The 18,197-nt window shown below is 36.7% G+C and overlaps 1 protein-coding gene across 1 annotated transcript in view; it reads right to left on the bottom strand.

Annotated features, from left to right (window-relative positions):
• Nucleotides 1-18,197, bottom strand: part of LOC123768307 (uncharacterized) — a 131,607-nt gene that overhangs the window by 94,432 nt on the left and 18,978 nt on the right. The window contains exon 2 of the mRNA XM_069307198.1: nucleotides 15,259-15,416. Coding sequence (XP_069163299.1) covers nucleotides 15,259-15,416 — 158 coding nt within the window. The remainder of the gene's footprint in view (nucleotides 1-15,258; nucleotides 15,417-18,197) is intronic.

Here is an 18,197-nt window from a genome sequence, read left to right as displayed (position 1 = left end):
TCTCCTTCACTCTTACAGTTAAAAGCGGCTACACGCTCTAACTCTTCTCACAAATGCTCTACAACAGCCATTGTAACATATTCGGAATGCTGATGACCTAGGCTCTCCAACGAGCCTAAACACGGGGTGTTTCAAGTACGTGTTACTAAATATAGTCCGAGTGCACGGCCATTCACGTGCCCGGTGCACGGCGAGCGTCACATGCACGTACACGTAGTACATGCACGTAGAAGGTTTAGCTGGTGTAAACTCATCGCTTCACAATTATTAATGCAAAGAGCAAGAGTTTCAGAATCTCATTTATAATAATAATTAATAATTCATTGTGTCTGGGGGACAGGAAGCCAGAGTGTATTGTGTTGGCATACACATTTTGACTTTTATCGAGGCCCCCCTCCCAAGGTCGTATTACTGACCACGCCTAAGGATGCAACCCCCACAATAAACTAACTCCTGAATACCTATTCACTGCTAGGTGAACAAGAGCATTAGGTGAAAGATAAGGTGCCCAACCATTTCTGTCCCGCCCGAGATTCGAACCCGGAATTTTCGATTGTGCGTTCACATAGGTGTTGTCCAGCATGATGACACAGACAACTCGGCTAAAACTGCACGTGATAAGCCTGAAATTAAGTTGGATATGGGCATTCCAATCTCTGCTGTAAGAGCCGCAATATTTCAGGAAGTTAGGGAAGACAGAAGAGCATTCACTGACATTCAAAGGCCAGAAAGCACGAGTATAAAGAGCTATGACATGTTTAGAACCGAGATTCATATGTACGGGCAGCATAAAACATCCACTAGACAGTGTGACATTGTAATTGCCAGAATTAGGCTGGGATATCGATATCTATGGCAGGTGGCTGTAGATAATGAATCTCTCAATGGTGAACATTCCAACTGTAAACTATGTGAACAAGAGCTGGGACACACTCTCCAACACTTTTATCTGTGATTGGCCTGTTATCAGTGATTTCAGACCGATTGGTATGAGGTACTTTGAGCTCTGTAATTACTTCATGCCTTCATACACTCAGGAATATTGGAAAATATTCTTGTGCTCAATCCAGATGTTGTTAGTGGAGGCTAGGAGATCAGCCTCGCATTTAATGTTCTCTCCTGATTCCATGTATGACTAACCATCCTGTGAGATAGGGATATTAGATGAGCTTATAGCTAGTTTTTTATCTACACTGTAATTCATCATACAGAATAGGGTAGCAGCACATTGCTGTGTATACCTAAGCTTCTTAATAACAACAAAAATTTCATTATTATTATTATTGTTTATTATTATGGACACATTACTTGGGGGCATATTATTGTGTGCAAATAAAATGGCATTAAATGCTTTACTGCCCAAGTGTAATATTACTGAGGGCAATCACACACAAATATATAAATTCAATTAGTTTCTAAAATTGTGGAAAATTTGCAAACAAATTTATCGTTGAGTCTTACTTCAGAGACGGTTGTTTTAAGTACATAACTAGATGATTATATGTGCCTTAAGAACCTAATTTTAATGATGCAACAATGATACGTTGTTGTTGGTAGTGGGATGACCAGCTTAGCAGTGATATTTGGTTTGGAGCCCCCCAGAAAATGGACATCTTAGCGGTGATTTTTGGTTTGCCTCGGAAAATGGACAGCTTAGCAGTTATTTTTCATTTTGGGCACAGGAAAATAGACATCTTAGCTATGATTTTTCGTTTTTTTTAGAAAATTATTGCTAAGTGGTGGAGGGGGGAGGGAGGGAGGGTTCCAGGTAAACCTTTTCAGTTTTTATTGCTCGCTCTGTCACACCAAATTTAAGACCGAAATATTTTCAGAATATAGTTTAAGACCAACATTTTTTCAGAGACCATTTTCGGATATATTCATAGAAGTGTTAAGGAAACTTGACCTCTTAGCAATGACTTGTAGTTTAATATCCATTTACTGCTGTTTCACCAGTTTAAGACCGAATATCCTCAGTCCAGTTGAAGACCGAAATATGACAGAGCCCATTTTAAGACCGAATTTCTTCAGTCCACTTTAAACCCGAAATTTGTCAGAGTCCAGTTTAAGATCAAGATTGTTTAGAGTTTTAATCCTCGCTGCATTCTTAACGTGTTCTTAAGGATATAATTAAACTATGGACTTGAACAGATATTTAAAAAAGTTCATTAGATATTAGCTCTTAGGACCCAGCCCTTTATGTTTATATGTGTAGTTTCACTACTAATAGCCCAATTTGAAGCAGTCATATTTAAGAGATAGTAAGAAAAGAAAAAGTATTGCCGAGTTCTAGCTCCCGTCCCCGCCTTAGTCCCCTCTCTTATCTTCATTAGTATCTATTCAAATCCCCTGAAATTAAAACCTGCTGTATTTCAGACATAGTAATGTACAACAATTTAGTAACCGAGCTCCAGCTCATGTCCCCGCCTTACTTCAACCGTACAACTTCACTAATATCAGATCAATATCCCTGAAATTTAAACTCGCTATATTTCTGACATGGTAAATGAGGGCAAGGCAATTACCGAACTCCAGCTCCTGTCCACTGCCTTACTTCATTCGTACAACTTCTTTATTATCGGTCCAATTCCCCCTAAATTTAATCCCACTGTATTTCAGATTCAGTAAAATAAATAAAGACATTAAGCGAGTTTCAGCTTATGTCCTCCAACTTTGTTCATTCGTACATCTCCGTTAGTATCAGTCCAAATGCTCTAAAATTTAAAACGGTCATATTTCTGACAGATTAAGTAATGAAAATAGTTACCATATTCTAGCTCCCATTCTCTGACTTTGCTGACTCCCATAGATTCACAACTATCAGCCCAAGTTCCCAGAAATCTAAACCCGATACATTTCTAACATAGTAAAATAAAGTAAAACAAATACCGAGTTTCAGCTCTTGTCCCCTCCCTAGTTTATTTCTTCAACTCTGCTATTATCAGTTCAAACCCCAGCAAAACCCCAGCAAAACCCCAGCAAAACCCCAGCAAAACCCCAGCAAAATTTAAAACTGCTATATTTCTGACACAGTAAATAAGATCAAGATAGTTATCAAGTGCCATCTCCTGTCCTCCGCCTTAGTTCAAAGTTCATCAAACTTAATTATTCCTGAATATCAGACCCGCTCCCTCCCTATCACCTTATCAAAGTAAGTGTGACTTCAATACACTTGTTTACTCAGCTATGTAAATAATTACTAACCGGGTAATAATCACACGGCTATAACACACCTTACCTCCCTCACCCCTTACCTTTTCCCTCCCTTATCTCCCCTACTCCCTGCACCCTTATCTTCCCCTCCCTTCCCCCATACTCCCCTTCTCTCTCTTCCCATATCTCCCCCTCCACACCTTACTCCTTCCATACCTCTATTTCCCCACCCCCACCCCCGCCCCATCCTCTTTCTTATCTCCCTCACCCACTTCTTTTCTCTCACTTACCTTCCTCAACTCCCCACACCTTTATCTTCCCCTCCCTCATCCACTACTCCCCCAAAATCTTGCCCATTCCCCAACTCCCCCTACCCCAGATTCATTCACAATTCTGCACCCCAAGAATTATAAAATTCAACTATTACCAATTATCTTACCGTATTTATTCGTTCTCCCCATGTTCTTAAAATATCCTCCCAAATGTCCATTCCATATTGTCACCTGTTTCTCCATGGTCTTCATATTTTTTTGAAAATGTTCTCTCCATATTCTCTGCACAACGTTTTACTAATTTTTCATCTTTGCAAATTCAATTCATCGTATAGTCTTACATGTTCTCTGTGTTCATCACATTCTCTTACATGTTCTCTGTGTTCATCACATTCTCTTACATGTTCTCTGTGTTGTTTGTCACTGTCATGTTTGGGGGGGGGGGTCATGTATTTTAATGTTGCTTAAGGGAATGAGGCTTTTACTTATGCCAAGGGGAATTTAATGTGTAGGGAAACAACCTAGTAAATAAATAACACAAATGAATATTTATAAAACACACACATTACATAACATATTTCATTCCTTAAAAATCAATGAATTCAGAAGGAAAACAACATTGCCTCTTATCACCCAAACGGTCTTGGGGTCCCATACATCTCTTAGACCAGCACTGGAACAGACCAACACTTCAGCACTATCTCTGTCAGACTTTGACACATATATACATCCCATTAAAATCTGGACTCTCTCAAAACTAACCGCTCAGTAGGCTATCAGTGCATTCTACCCTTCCCTTGCAACCCTGTGAAAATAACCCTGTGACTTATCTGATTGTACGGTGTGAGAAATCCCTCAGGAAACATGAGGACTGGTCAGACAGCTGGTGCTCTGCGTCAGGTAAAAAAAAATGGTGTCCATCTCTGTTGCGTCATCGCCCATTAATACTCTCTTTAACATTTCCATTCAAACCTTTTATTGACTTCATTTACCATATTCCCAACGCAGTTTTTTCATTGAGTCCATTTTTCCTTCACATAGTTTTGCTATTGCAATACACGTTATTCTTAAACAATCTCCAGCTGAAGGGTTCTACTTTTAATGGCGGAGTAATAATAGTCACCTGCAGATTTATTTCAAGAAAACATTCTCCTTTGTGTCCACAAACAATTTATAATAGAAACTAACCTCCAAAGGAGGTAAGGTTCGCAAAAGTCACATTCTCATAATGTTCTCAATACGTTCTTCACAAGTTCGCTGTTCATCCTTTGAATACTCTGCAAGCTCATATCCCCGTCATTTTCACTGTGTTCATCGCATTCTCTTACATTTTCTTTTAAAATAAAATGCCCAATTGTTTCTGTCATTCAGTAACTAGTTCTTTGTCAAATATTATCAACATCACTACAGTTCTCCCAACTACCGATATTCATATATTTAGTCAGTCACCCAATTTTATTTACAATCAACTATGTCAATGTATTTGATTATCAACTTATTATTTCTTACTAATACTGATCTTAACAAATCTACACTTTAATACAGTAGCAAATCTACCAAGACATTTTTTTCTTGTCGTTTCTTAACTAAAATTATTCGTCAATCAAATGAAAATACACATGTTCATCATCTTTTCATCATTTCTTAAATTAACTAAAATTATTCGTCAGTAAATTAAAAATAAAGTTCATCATTTCTTAACTAAAATTATTCGTCAATCAACAAAAAATATTCACGTTCATCATCTTTTCTTGTTGTTTCTTAACTAAAGTTATTTGTTAATCAACCGAAAGTAGTCAAAGGAATCTTTCAGCACTGTTGTTAAACTAAAATAACACTTCTTTCTACTGAAAATAGTCAAGCATAACTTCTTTCAACACTTTCTTAACACCCTTTATGCTGCGTGGAGTGAGAACAAATAGCCAAAGGGATCTTTTAACCCTGCTCTTAACTATAATTATTCTTCACTCAACTAAAAATAGTCAAATGCAATTTCGCTCAACACTTTTGTAACTAACAGTATACTTCGTAAAGTAAAAAAAATAATAAAAAATACTCTTCAAAACATCAATTACATATTCAAAGACATCAAAGACACAGTCAGAGTCATCAACGACACGCTCAAAGACATCAAAATATTATTCACGTCCTCAAAAGTTTTATTCTCAGAGTCATCAAAGGTAATCTCTGAAACATAAAGAATACTATTCATGCCATCAAAGTTATTCTCTAAGACATTTTCGAGCATCCAAGTTGTTCTCTAAGACATCGTCGAGCATCAAATAAATTTTCTAAGACATATTCGAGCAACAAAGTTGTTCTCTAAAACATCTTCGAGCATAAAATAAACTTTCTAAGACATCTTCGAGCATCAAAAGAAACTCTCTAAACATCTTCGCCCTTTTAAGAATCTCTCCAAAACCACAATAATACGTTCGAAGATCATATTAATTTGTCATTTGCACTCTTTAACATGACTTTATATAAAGAACTACACTCTAGGACTTATTCAAGCATCAAATAAACTCTCAAATGTAACAAACGTTTTTCTTCATTCAATAAATAAGTCGTCAAAGGCAATTTTTCTAGACATATGTACAAGCAGACATATGCTATTTTCTAGTCATAGCCTCAAACAACTTTAAGTATTATATCGAGCTAAACATGTGCAAACTTTATGTACTAATAAACATATGCTTAACTAAAAATGAATAAAAATAAATGACGTTTATGTAGCTTTCATTAAGACATTTACGGTCAAAACTCGTTAATAACATTTGATATGTCCCAAAACACGGCTCTCTAAGTAACTAATAATAATAATAATAATAATAATAATAATAATAATAATAATAATTTTTATTTAGGTAATGTACATACATAAAGAGATTTTACAAAGTTTGTTGGCTTTAAAGATAGAGCTAGTACATACAATGCCTAAAGCCACTATTACGCAAAGCGTTTCGGGCAGGAAAAACATTAATGACTAAAGCTTAAAACTAATGGTTAAAAAGAATAAGGTGTGTTGAGTACAAATAAAAATAGAGGTAAAAGAGGGGGGAACATTGTTGAAAAAGCAGCACAAATACAATTACAAATTATTACAGAAAATTACATTCAAACAGCGTTGATTTGAAAAACAAAAAAACAAACAAAAAACATACATGGGTTGACAACAGAGGGGTGAGGTGGGTTACAGGGAATTTATTAGGTATAGCTTCGTTTTTAACTTAAACTGGTTGAGAGAGGTACAGTCTTTAACATGGTTGGGAAGGTCATTCCACATTCTGGGCCCCTTGATTTGTAGAGCATTTCTGGTTTGATTAAGTCGTACTCTAGGAATATCAAAACTGTATTTATTTCTGGTGTGGTGCTCATGGGTTCTGTTACAACCTTCTATGAAGCTTTTGAGATCAGGATTGGCATTATAGTTTAGCGTTTTATATATGTATAATACACATGAGAGAATGTGCAGTGACTTAATGTCTAACATATTCAGAGATTTGAGTAGGGGTACCGAGTGATGTCTGGGGCCAGAATTGGATATTGTCCTAATAGCAGCTTTGTGTTGAGTAATTAGAGGACGTAAGTGATTTTGGGTAGTAGAGCCCCAAGCACAAATACCATAGTTGAGATATGGATAGATAAGGGAGTAATAGAGAGTCACCAGGGCAGGGCGTGGTACATAATATCTGATCTTAGAAAGAATGCCCACAGTTTTTGAAACTTTTTTTGATATGTTTAGAATGTGTCTCTGGAAATTCAGCTTGCGGTCAATGAGAATGCCAAGGAATTTGCCATCTAATTTGTTACAAATTTGAGTATTGTTTATTTTGAGATTTATTTGATTAGAGGATTTATTGCCAAACAGAATATAGAAAGTTTTGTCAATGTTAAGGGTGAGTTTGTTGGCAGTTAGCCACAGATGGACTTTATTAAGCTCAGTATTTACTGTGGCATTTAGAGCAAGGGGATCAGGACTGGAGTAAATGAAGGTTGTGTCGTCAGCAAATAGAATTGGTTTGAGGTGTTGGGAGGCATTTGGAAGGTCATTAATGTAGATGAGAAAGAGGAGAGGGCCAAGTATGCTGCCCTGGGGAACACCAATGTTGATGGGTAGGGTGGGAGAAATTGTATTATTCACAGAAACACATTGGAGCCTGTCAGTAAGGTAGGATTTGAGGTATTGTAGGGAGTGCCCTCTGACACCATAATGATGCAATTTAAGAAGAAGGTTTTGGTGGTTGACAGTATCGAAAGCTTTACGCAGGTCCACAAATAACCCAACAGGGAACTCATTTTTATCAAGAGCTGTATGAATCGAGTTAAGCATACTAATAAGTGCATCGTTAGTGCTTTTTTGGGGCCTGAAGCCATATTGGCAAGGGCTAAGTATATTGAGTTTGGCTAGATATGAGTAAAGCTGCTAATAGATTAGTTTTTCAAAAATTTTTGACAAGTTTGGCAGGATTGATATAGGTCTGTAGTTGTTAACATCTGTGATATCACCACATTTGTGGACAGGCGTTACTCTCGTTTTTTTTAGAATATCTGGAAAGGTTTGGAGTTCAAGTGACTTGTTGAAGAGCAAAGCAATAGCAGGGGCTTAAGATCTGGAGGCTTTTTTGTAGATTAAAGTTGGTATCTCCTCAAGGGCACCAGACTTGGTTTTAAGGGAAAGGATTATCTCATTGACGTCAGTGGAATTCATAGGCTTTAGGTACAGAGACTGTGGATAGTTACCTGTAAGATAGTCCTTAATGTCAGTACTGGAAGATGGAATATCATTAGCAAGGGATGAACCAATGGAAGAGAAGAACCTATTGAACTCAATAGCAGAATCAGAGGCTGAAAGCTGACCATCGTTATTAGACAGGAGAGTCGGTTTGTTATTTATTGACTTCTTTGATCCCAATATTTGTGAAATTGTTCTCCATGTTTGTTTAATGTTGCTCTTTATTTGGGTAAATTTATCTTCGTAGTATTTAGCTTTGGCTCGTTTAATTATCTTAGATAGCAATAATGAGTAATTCTTTGAGAATTCTTTGGAGACAATCCCTAACCTATACTTCTTCTCAAGGTCATGTTTTTTATTAACAGATTTAAGTATTCCCTTTGTAAGCCAGGGATTGTTAAGCCTTTTGGTTGTGACTTGTTTTGTAAGCATAGGACAGTGGGTATTATAAAGGCTAAGAGTTTTTTGAAGAAAAGATTGAACTGCTAGGTTGATGTCCTCTATGTTACCTAACTCGGACTCCCAGTTGACATTATCGGTAGCAGTTATAAAATTGTCTATAGCAGTTTCATTGTGTAGTCTAAAACGTATCTCTCTTGACTCAAGAGGTGGTTTGCTAATGTTAGTTAAGAGAAATGTGGGGTAATGGTCTGTAGTGCTATCGGTGATTATACCTGAAGTAAGCGGAGAGGTTATGTTTGTCCAGATGTGATCGAGCGTCGTGGCAGTGCTATCAGTGATTCTAGTAGGTCTAGTGATTAAGGGTATGAGGAAGCAGGAATTCATACAGTTGAGGAAGCTAACAGCAGTAGGGTGTTCTGGCACGCAGAAGTCAATATTAAAGTCCCCTGCGATAATTAGGTGGTTTTTGTTCAGTCTGTTATCAAGTATTAGATTTCTAAGGTTTGAGTTGAATTCGGACACATCAGTGTTAGGAATTCTATAAACTGCACCCACAGACAGGACAGACTCGGCACCCTTGACTCTGAAGCTGGCGAAGATATACTCCCCATAGCAGTCTTTAGTTCTAATTTCTTTTAAGCATGTTAGTTCTTGGTGGTAGTAAAGAGCAGTGCCACCACCTCTCTGAAGTTGACGACAGTTGTGAATTGCTGAGTAGTTAGGCATGTTAAAGAGTTGAGTAGTATCCTCTTTCAACCATGTTTCAGTAAGTATAATAAAAGAGAATTTGTTGTCAATAGCTTCAATCAAGGCACTAACATCATCGAAGTGTTTACCTAGGGATCTAACGTTCAAATTGAGTACAGAGATATTGTGATTATGAGTTACTACATTGTTTACATCATGTGCTGCAAAATATCTGCAATTTAGATCATTAAAGTGATTATTGTCATAGATAGTGGATAAGAGGTTAAGTTCTGGGTCTATACTTGACTGCATAAAAAAAGCTGATTGCAGGAAAAACAAGGGAAGAAAGGCAAATTACAAGGTAGAAATAAGCTATAAAATAGGGAAAGAAAATGTACACAATACTGTGCAAAACAAACACAAAAGGGGCTTACAGGGGTACAATGGAGTAAGGGAGTATGGCTAGGCTAGGCAACCTAGGTAATAAATGAGATTAAAGAAAAAACATATAAACATGGACTATACAAAACACAAGATATAGATATACAAAACAAAAATATAAACAAGACTAAGCAATACAAAAACAAATTGAGCAAAAATGAAAAATGAGGTAGATTGCTTACAAGTACTCTCAGGTACACTGTAAGTAACAATAGATAGATAATATATATCAATATAGATAAGAATGTCACGATACAATAAGATAAGCAGTTACAGGAACAGATGAAAACAAATCTGCTGTAAAATAGAAAGTAATTATAGCAAAACACAACAATATAATAATATAACAATACAATAAGAGCTTACAAAGTATTGAGTCTGCTAAATTAGAGAATAATTATGGCAAAACACAACAATAAATGCAAGTAAACAAAAGAATTGAAACAATTAGAGGTAGAATTAAGGTCACTAGATAGCCATGGAGGATACACAAGTTTGGCGGAGAGAACAAAAAATCAGTAGAGACTGTCAAGATGAATATATAACAAAATTTGACAAATGATAATTGTAAAGTAAAATAATCTTAGAGAAATAAATTTTATTAAGCTTAGTTTTAACTTATAATTAGTATGAATTTAATTAAAAGAACAAAAATGAGATCAATAATTGATTTCAATAAATGATATAGATCAATACAAATAAATTTAAAATATAAATGGAATAGGGTAAGATTAGATTTAAGAGTAAAATTTTACAATGAAACTGAGGTAGATGCTTGCATAAGTGCATGGAGACTTGATGGATTATTTTGGAAATTATATGAATGAGAGAACATTAGGTAAAAGGTAAGGCAGAGACAGCACCTTAGACAAAGTTAGATTAAGTTAGGTTAGGCTCAGGCACTGAAAGAGTTATTTTAAGTACTGGCATTGGTCGGGTTCAGGTTTTCAGATATACCACAATCACTTAAGAAGGCCAGGAGTTGTTGGTCACATTTTATTTCATATCTTTTTCCTGTAATTTCCTTCTTCGCAAAAATCGTTCCATTCCTAGTGTAGCACTGCTTGATAAGACCAGGTTTTTGTTTGCGAATTTGACGCAGCCTGAAGAGGAGGGATCCACGCTGCTTTGTAAGACACTCATTTATATAGAGGTTGGTTTTATGCTTAGCAGCTGATTGTATGAGGTCAAACTTCGCAGAGGGATTTGCAAGTTTGATGAGCATTCTCCTACTGATACGGGGATTGTTTTTATCTATCCTAATAGCCGATTTGATTTGAACATTGACACTGATCTTTGAATTAATTAGGGTGTTGGCTATGTTACAGCAATCCTCACCTTGTTGTTCATCAGGTAGATCAGTAGAGCTAATTATCAGGGAGTCATGAAGTTGTAGTTGAACTACTTCACCTTTTCGTAACAAACTTGCATTTCTGTTTATTAGTTATTCTGTCAAAATAAATTTTCTTAGTCACTTTATCTTAAAACTGTTCTTTGAACAACACTGCATATCCATACCTAACCTGACTTACCTGTACTAGTAAACCCGAATGTACCTTATCATAACTTATTTGCCCAACCTATCTTGCCCATTCATACCTAACCTTACTTGCCTGAGATAACCTAGCCTATTGTAACTTACCTAATCCAACTTACCTATTCCTTCCCTACCTAATGTAGCTTACAAAACCTAGCATACCTAATGAAACTTTACTATCTCGATTTATCTGTAGTAACCTCTCCTAATGTAACTTATCATAACATAACTTATGAAAGGTAACTTCCTTTACCTAACCTGCCTTACCTGACATAACTTACATAACTTGGTAACTTAAGGAGGCATTAGTTAGTTTTTTAAACGTTGTTCAATGTCAACAAATCTTTTTTGACTAGTTTATATGAAAAGGGCGGCAATTGTTCCAAGTTTCAGTATCGCAGCCTAGATAGAATGGGAGAATTTTTTTTTCAACGAATTTTACACATTTTCAATAAGAATCTACAACCACAAGTTTCAAATGAAATCATTTCTATGACACTCTTCTATCACATTAGCATATAATAAGGGATCTGATTCTGCGGATTTTCCAAAATACGTTTAGATTTACTAATACAAAAAGTCAAAGTTCCCCCAAAAATTTTGCAAATATATCATGTTTATTACTATTATAAAATCAATAAATGAACTTAGAAAAAAAACTCAAAACAGATTGTAGAAACATTAACTCGTCCGATAAACAAATAAGAAAAAAAAATCATTTTTTTGGGGGGGGACAAAACTAATTATTAAATATTTTTACTATATTCTATTGTGATAGCTGAGAGTCATAGACATGATTTCAGTTGACACTTGTGTTTGATGTTAATTTTTCACTATTTTGTAAATTTTTTGACACATAACTCAATATTTGTTTCTTCCTTCCTATTTCTGCTACGATGCTGAGACTTGGACCAGATGAAACCCTTTTCATATACAACTCGTTAAAAAAAGTTTGATTGAAATCGAACTAGTTTTCATTTATTGTATATTTTTGGCATATTTGGAGCTAATGCCCCAACTTAAATTACCTTCCCTCTCATACATAATGTAACTTAACCTAAGATTCATCTTATTATCTTTGAAACATAAACTTTTCATTTATGTTCCCGGTCAACACTAATTTATTCTTATAGATACACACCAGAACTTTCATACTGGACTCGCAAACATATTCAGACTTACATAAAATACCCATGACATACACTTTTACACAAATTGCATAAATACTTACACAAAATATACATGCCACTTTCTCATTTACATATACACGTACAGTTATACTTGCAAACTTATACAACTTATGCAAGTACTCAGTTTACTAACTTACACAAACAAATATACATGCATAAACTTGTACATGCTCACATTCACTATGTTCATTAACTTACACACTTTCTCAAACTTGTACAAATGCATAAACTTAGTTAAACATGTAAATACATTTATGTACTATCACAGATCATATGCACTCTTAAACAAACAAGTACAACTTTTGCAAACATTTAGACACTTTGAGAAACTCTTACACATATAATAATTTGAGAACATTACAAAAACGCTCATCCAACTAATATATTTATCTTAACCCGTTCCTATTACCATGTCCCTCTGTTTGTTCAGCTTCCAAACTCTAATATTCTCGGTATAGTGTTGTTAAGCATTCCTCTCTTACATAACCCAATAACCCTAACCTAACCTATTCCTTATCTTATATATATGAACTTGTACACTCTCCACCCAGCATTTTACGATCATCTTAGCTTAACACAGCCCCACCTAACTTTTATTTGTTTTATATATACGTTTCAAATAATTTATAGGAAGGTCTATTTTACAACATTTAGTCTTTTCATACATTTTTAATACATTTATCAAAGTAAATTTTTTTGTTCATCTATCTTGATCTTATTTCATGTGTCAGAAATATAGCAGTTTTAAATTTTGCTGGGGTTTGAACTGATAATAGTTGAGTTGTACAAATGAACTAGGGAGGGGACAAGAGCTGAAACTAGGTATTTGTTTTACTTTATTTTACTATGTTAGAAATGTATCGGGTTTAAATTTCAGGGAAATTGGGCTGATAGTTGTGAATCTATGGGAGTCAGCAAAGTCAGAGAATGGGAGCTAGAATATGGTAACTCTTTGTTTCTTACCTACTCTGCAGAAGTATAACTGTTTTAAATTTTAGAGCATTTGAACTGATAATAAGGGAGATGTACGAATGAACTAAGGTAGAAGACATGAGCTGAAACTCGGTTAATGTCTTTAATTATTTGACTGAATCTGAAATATGGCGGGATTAAATTTAAGGGGAGTTGGACAGTTAGTAAAGAAGTTGTGCGAATTAAATAAGGCGGTGGACCGGAGCTGGAGTTCGGTAATTGCCTTGACCTTATTTACTATGTCAGAAATAAAGTTGGGTTAAATTTCGGGGAATTTATCTGATATTATTGAAGTTCTACGGTTAAAGTAAGGCAAGGACATGAGCTGGAGCTCGGTATCTAAATTGTTGTATTTTACTATGTCTGAAATACAGCGGGTTTAATTTTCAGGGGATTTGAATAGATACTAACGAGAGGGGGCTAAGGCGGGGATGGGGGCTAGAACTCGGTAAAACGTTTTTCTTTCATTACTACATCTGAAATATGACAATTTTAAATTGGGTTATTAGTAGCGAAACTACACTTATAAACGTAAAGATCTGGGTTCAAGAGCTAATATCTAATGAACTTTTTAAAATATTTCCTCAAGTTTGTAGAGTTTATGTATATCCATAAGAACTCTTTTGGAACGCAGTGAGGATTAAAACTTTAAAGAATTTTTATCTTAAACTCGTCTCTGAACAATTTCAATCTTAAACTGGTCTCTGACAAATTCCGGTCTTCAACTGGACTCTGTCAAATATCGGTTCAAAACTTGCTTCTGACAAATTTCAGTCTTAAACTGGTCTCTCTGAAGAAATTCGGTCTTAAATGGGTGAAACAGCAGTAAATGTATTTAAAACTAAAAGTTATTGCTAAGGGGTCTATTTTCCTTAACAAGACTTCTATGAACATATTTGCTGAAAATGGTCTCTGAAAAAATTTTGGTCGTAAACTATAATCTGAAAATATTTCGGTCTTAAACGGGTGTGACAGAGCAAGGAATAAAAACTGAAAAGGTTTTACCTGGAACCCCACAGCTTAGCAATGATTTTCTAAAAAAAAAACGAAGAAATCATGGCTAATATGTCTATTTTCCTGGGCCAAAAATGAAAAATCACCGCTAATATGTTCATTTTCAGGAGCAAACCAAAAAATCACTGATAAGCTGTTCATTTTCTGGGGCAAACCAAAAATCACTGCTAAACTATACATCCCACTACTGTTGTTAACTCTCAGAGCGTTCTAATGGCTCATTAATCTTTACCTCTTCTAAGCCTATGGTAATGAAATTCCACAGTGAGTGTATATCATTTCGAGCATTATAAAGTGTAGAGACTTGCTGGATACCAAGCCGTATATGTTCAAGGAAACTAAGAAACATAGTCTGTCAGATATGTACCGTGACCCCTAAGACTCACTCATATTCAGATGGTTGCCCAATTAATATTAACTCTGACATTGCAAAACTAGGAAACTTGCTGTAAAAGAATAGAAATCTCGTTACAGCCATATGCTGTATTATTACTTTTCTACTAATAATTAATAACCCTGAAAAAATTATCATCTCAAGTAAAAATATCACTAAATTGTATATTTTTTCTATTAATATAATTATAATAATAAATCATTGTGTCGGTGGACAGGCAGTCAGTGTGTATTTATACACGTTAGGCTTATATCGAGGTCTCCCCCCCCCCCAGGTCGAATTACTGACCCGACCCAGAATGCAACCCCACAACAAGCTGCCTAACTCCTGAGTACCTACTTACTGCTAGGTGAACAGCAGCATTAGGTGAAAGGAAATGTGTCCAACCATTTCTGTCCTGCCCGGGATATAACAGGAAAATATTACCAATGTGACGAATATGGAAAAGAATAAAGACTGACCACAGTGAGGGAGACTTGTATGGCTGTGTAGGCCCGGGGAAGGATGGGGATGCCCTGACCCAACACAACGTGGGAAGGGTGGGTCAAGTTACTCATCACGGAGACCTGCAGACCCGTCTTCGTCATTTTAGACACGTCCAGGATCTTCGGGTCGATCTCTGTTGATCAGAACAGTCAATTGTATCTTGAAATTAATATCTATAATCTATATCAGCCGTTGCAATTTGTACAAAATTATGCACGGCACTAGATATTCTCTCACTGTCAAATATGGCTAAGGTTGACCAGACCACACACATTAGAAGGTGAAGGGACGACGACGTTTCGGTCCGTCCTATACCATTCTCAAGTCAATTGTGATTCTCAAGTCTCACAATCAACTTGAGAATGGTCCAGGACGGACCGAAACGTCGGCGTCCCTTCACCTTCTAGTGTGTGGTCTGGTCAACATACTTTAGCCACGTTATTGTGACTCATCGCCTGCATATGGCTAAGGTCACATTTTATACATTCCAATTCAACAACTTTAGTATCGCACTTTACAATTGTCTTAATATAATCACTAAAAAAAGTGATCGATTATATAAGACAGCACGTTATAATTCACTACCAAAGATCACATTCACTCCAAAAAATCTACCACTATGGGCTATTCGTGCCCATGTCACCTCTTGGGTGGCTTAATCTTCATCATTCAATTAATCAATGACTGTAGCCTAAAACCAAATGTTCCGTCCTGAAAGATTACGTCAATAGATGCATTTGTGTACCAGATTAAATATTTAGTGGTTGCCATTGGGGTGAGTAACCTGGGTAACGTCACCTCCTAACAGGTGTGACAGAGTGTAGGAGAGATACTACATATTTCTGACCACATTCTGCACTGAAACGTTATCTTGAGATGATTTCGGGGCTTAGCGTCCCCGCGGCCCGGTCCTTAACCAGGCCTCCTTTTTGCTACACACCCCCAGGAAGCAGCCCATAGCAGCTGTCTAACTACCAGGTACTTATTTACTGCTAGGTGAACAGATGCATCAGGGTGAAAGAAACTCTGCCCATTTGTTTCCGCCTCAACCGGGGATCGATCCCGGAACCTCAAGACTACGAATCCGAAGCGCTGTCCACTCAGCTGTCTCGCCTATTTGAATATGGCAGGCGGCTTGCAGGAAGTTATCTAAGGAACCCACAGTGACCTGAGCAGCGGTAAGCTTCCTGGGTGTAACTCTGCGAGTGACGTCTCACAGATGAGTGCTCGTCTCAAGCACAAGTATCTAAGGTCACGCCCTACTTAGTGTATGCAAAACTTAATCAAAGAGAATCTTTAACAGTTTCTCATCAAAATATATAATTAGTGTATTAGCTAGTGTCGTTTACTGGAGTAACCGTTAGCGAGTGGCAATTTCTCCGGAACTAGGTTTCACAGTAACAATGCTCTAAGGCTCTAAATTAATTTATTCAAGAACTTCATTACACTTGTGGCTTATTTTCTTGTTGATTAGTGTCATACAAGAGTTAATCGCATCAAGAGATGTGAAATATCCTAATTGATGGATAACGGTTTTTCTTGGGAAATGAACCTCACTTTATAATGTCAAATGACTACAAATCATTTAAAGCTGCTTCCTATTACTGACGGCATTCAAAAGGGACACATGGGTCAGACATCTGATGCTTGGGTATTACAAGTATATGCACAATAAATCCTGGTTGATGGGGTTCTGGGAGTTATTCTACTCCCTAAGCCCGGCCCGAGGCCAGACTTGACTTGTGAGAGTTTGGTCCACTAGGCTGTTGCTTGGAGCGCCCCGCAGGCCCATATACCCACCACAGCCCGGTTGGTCCGGCACTCCTTGGAGGAAACAATCTAGTTTCCTCTTGAACATGTCCACGGTTGTTCCGGCAATATTTCTTATGCTCGCTGGGAGGATGTTGAACAACCGGGGACCTCTGATCTGTATACAGTGTTCTCTGATTGTGCCAATGGTACCTCTGCTCTACACTGGTTCTATTCTACCTTTTCTTCCATATCGTTCACTCCAGTACGTTGTTATTTTACTGTGTAGATTTGGGACCTAGCCCTCCAGCATTTTCCATGTGTATGTTATTTGGTATCTCTCTCGTTTCCTTTCTAGTGAGTACATTTGGAGGGCTTTGAGACGATCCCAATAATTTAGGTGCTTTATCTTGTCTATGCGTACCGTATATGTTCTCTGTATTCCCTCTATTTCAGCAATCTCTCCTGCTCTGAAGGGGGAAGTGAGTACTGAGCAGTACTCAAGTCGGAACAACACAAGTTACTTGAAGAGTACAACCATTGTGATGGGATCCCTGGATTTGAAGGTTCTCATAATCCATCCTATCATTTTTCTGGCTGACGCAATATTTGCTTGGTTATGCTCCCTAAACGTAAGGTCGTCGGATATCATTATTCCCAGATCCTTGACATGCTTTTTTCCTACTATGGGCAGATTCGATTGTGTTTTGTACCCTGTATTATTTTTCAGATCCTCATTTTTGCTGTATCTGAGTACATGGAATTTATCACTGTTAAACATCATGTTATTTTCTGCTGCCCAGTCGAAAACTTTGTTAATATCTGTGTGTAGTTTTACAATGTCTTCAGCAGAGGTAATTTTCATGCTGATTTTTGTACCATCTGCAAAGGATGACACGAAGTTGTGACTTGTATTTTTGTTTATATCTGATATGAGAATAAGGAACAGCAGTGGTGCAAGGACTGTACCTTGAGGTACAGAGCTTTTAACTGTGCTCGGACTCGATTTTATTTGATTGACTGTTACCCTTTGTGTTCTGTTCGACAGGAAATTGAGTATCCAGCGTCCACCTTTACCAGTTATTCCCATTGACCTCATTTTGTGTGCTGTCACTCCATGATCACATTTGTCGAATGCCTTTGAAAGTCTGTGTATACAACATAT

The sequence above is a fragment of the Procambarus clarkii genome, chromosome 59 (assembly GCF_040958095.1).
Source record: "Procambarus clarkii isolate CNS0578487 chromosome 59, FALCON_Pclarkii_2.0, whole genome shotgun sequence".
Taxonomy (NCBI): Eukaryota; Metazoa; Arthropoda; class Malacostraca; order Decapoda; family Cambaridae; genus Procambarus; species Procambarus clarkii.
This window is presented reverse-complemented; position numbering and strand designations above follow the sequence as displayed.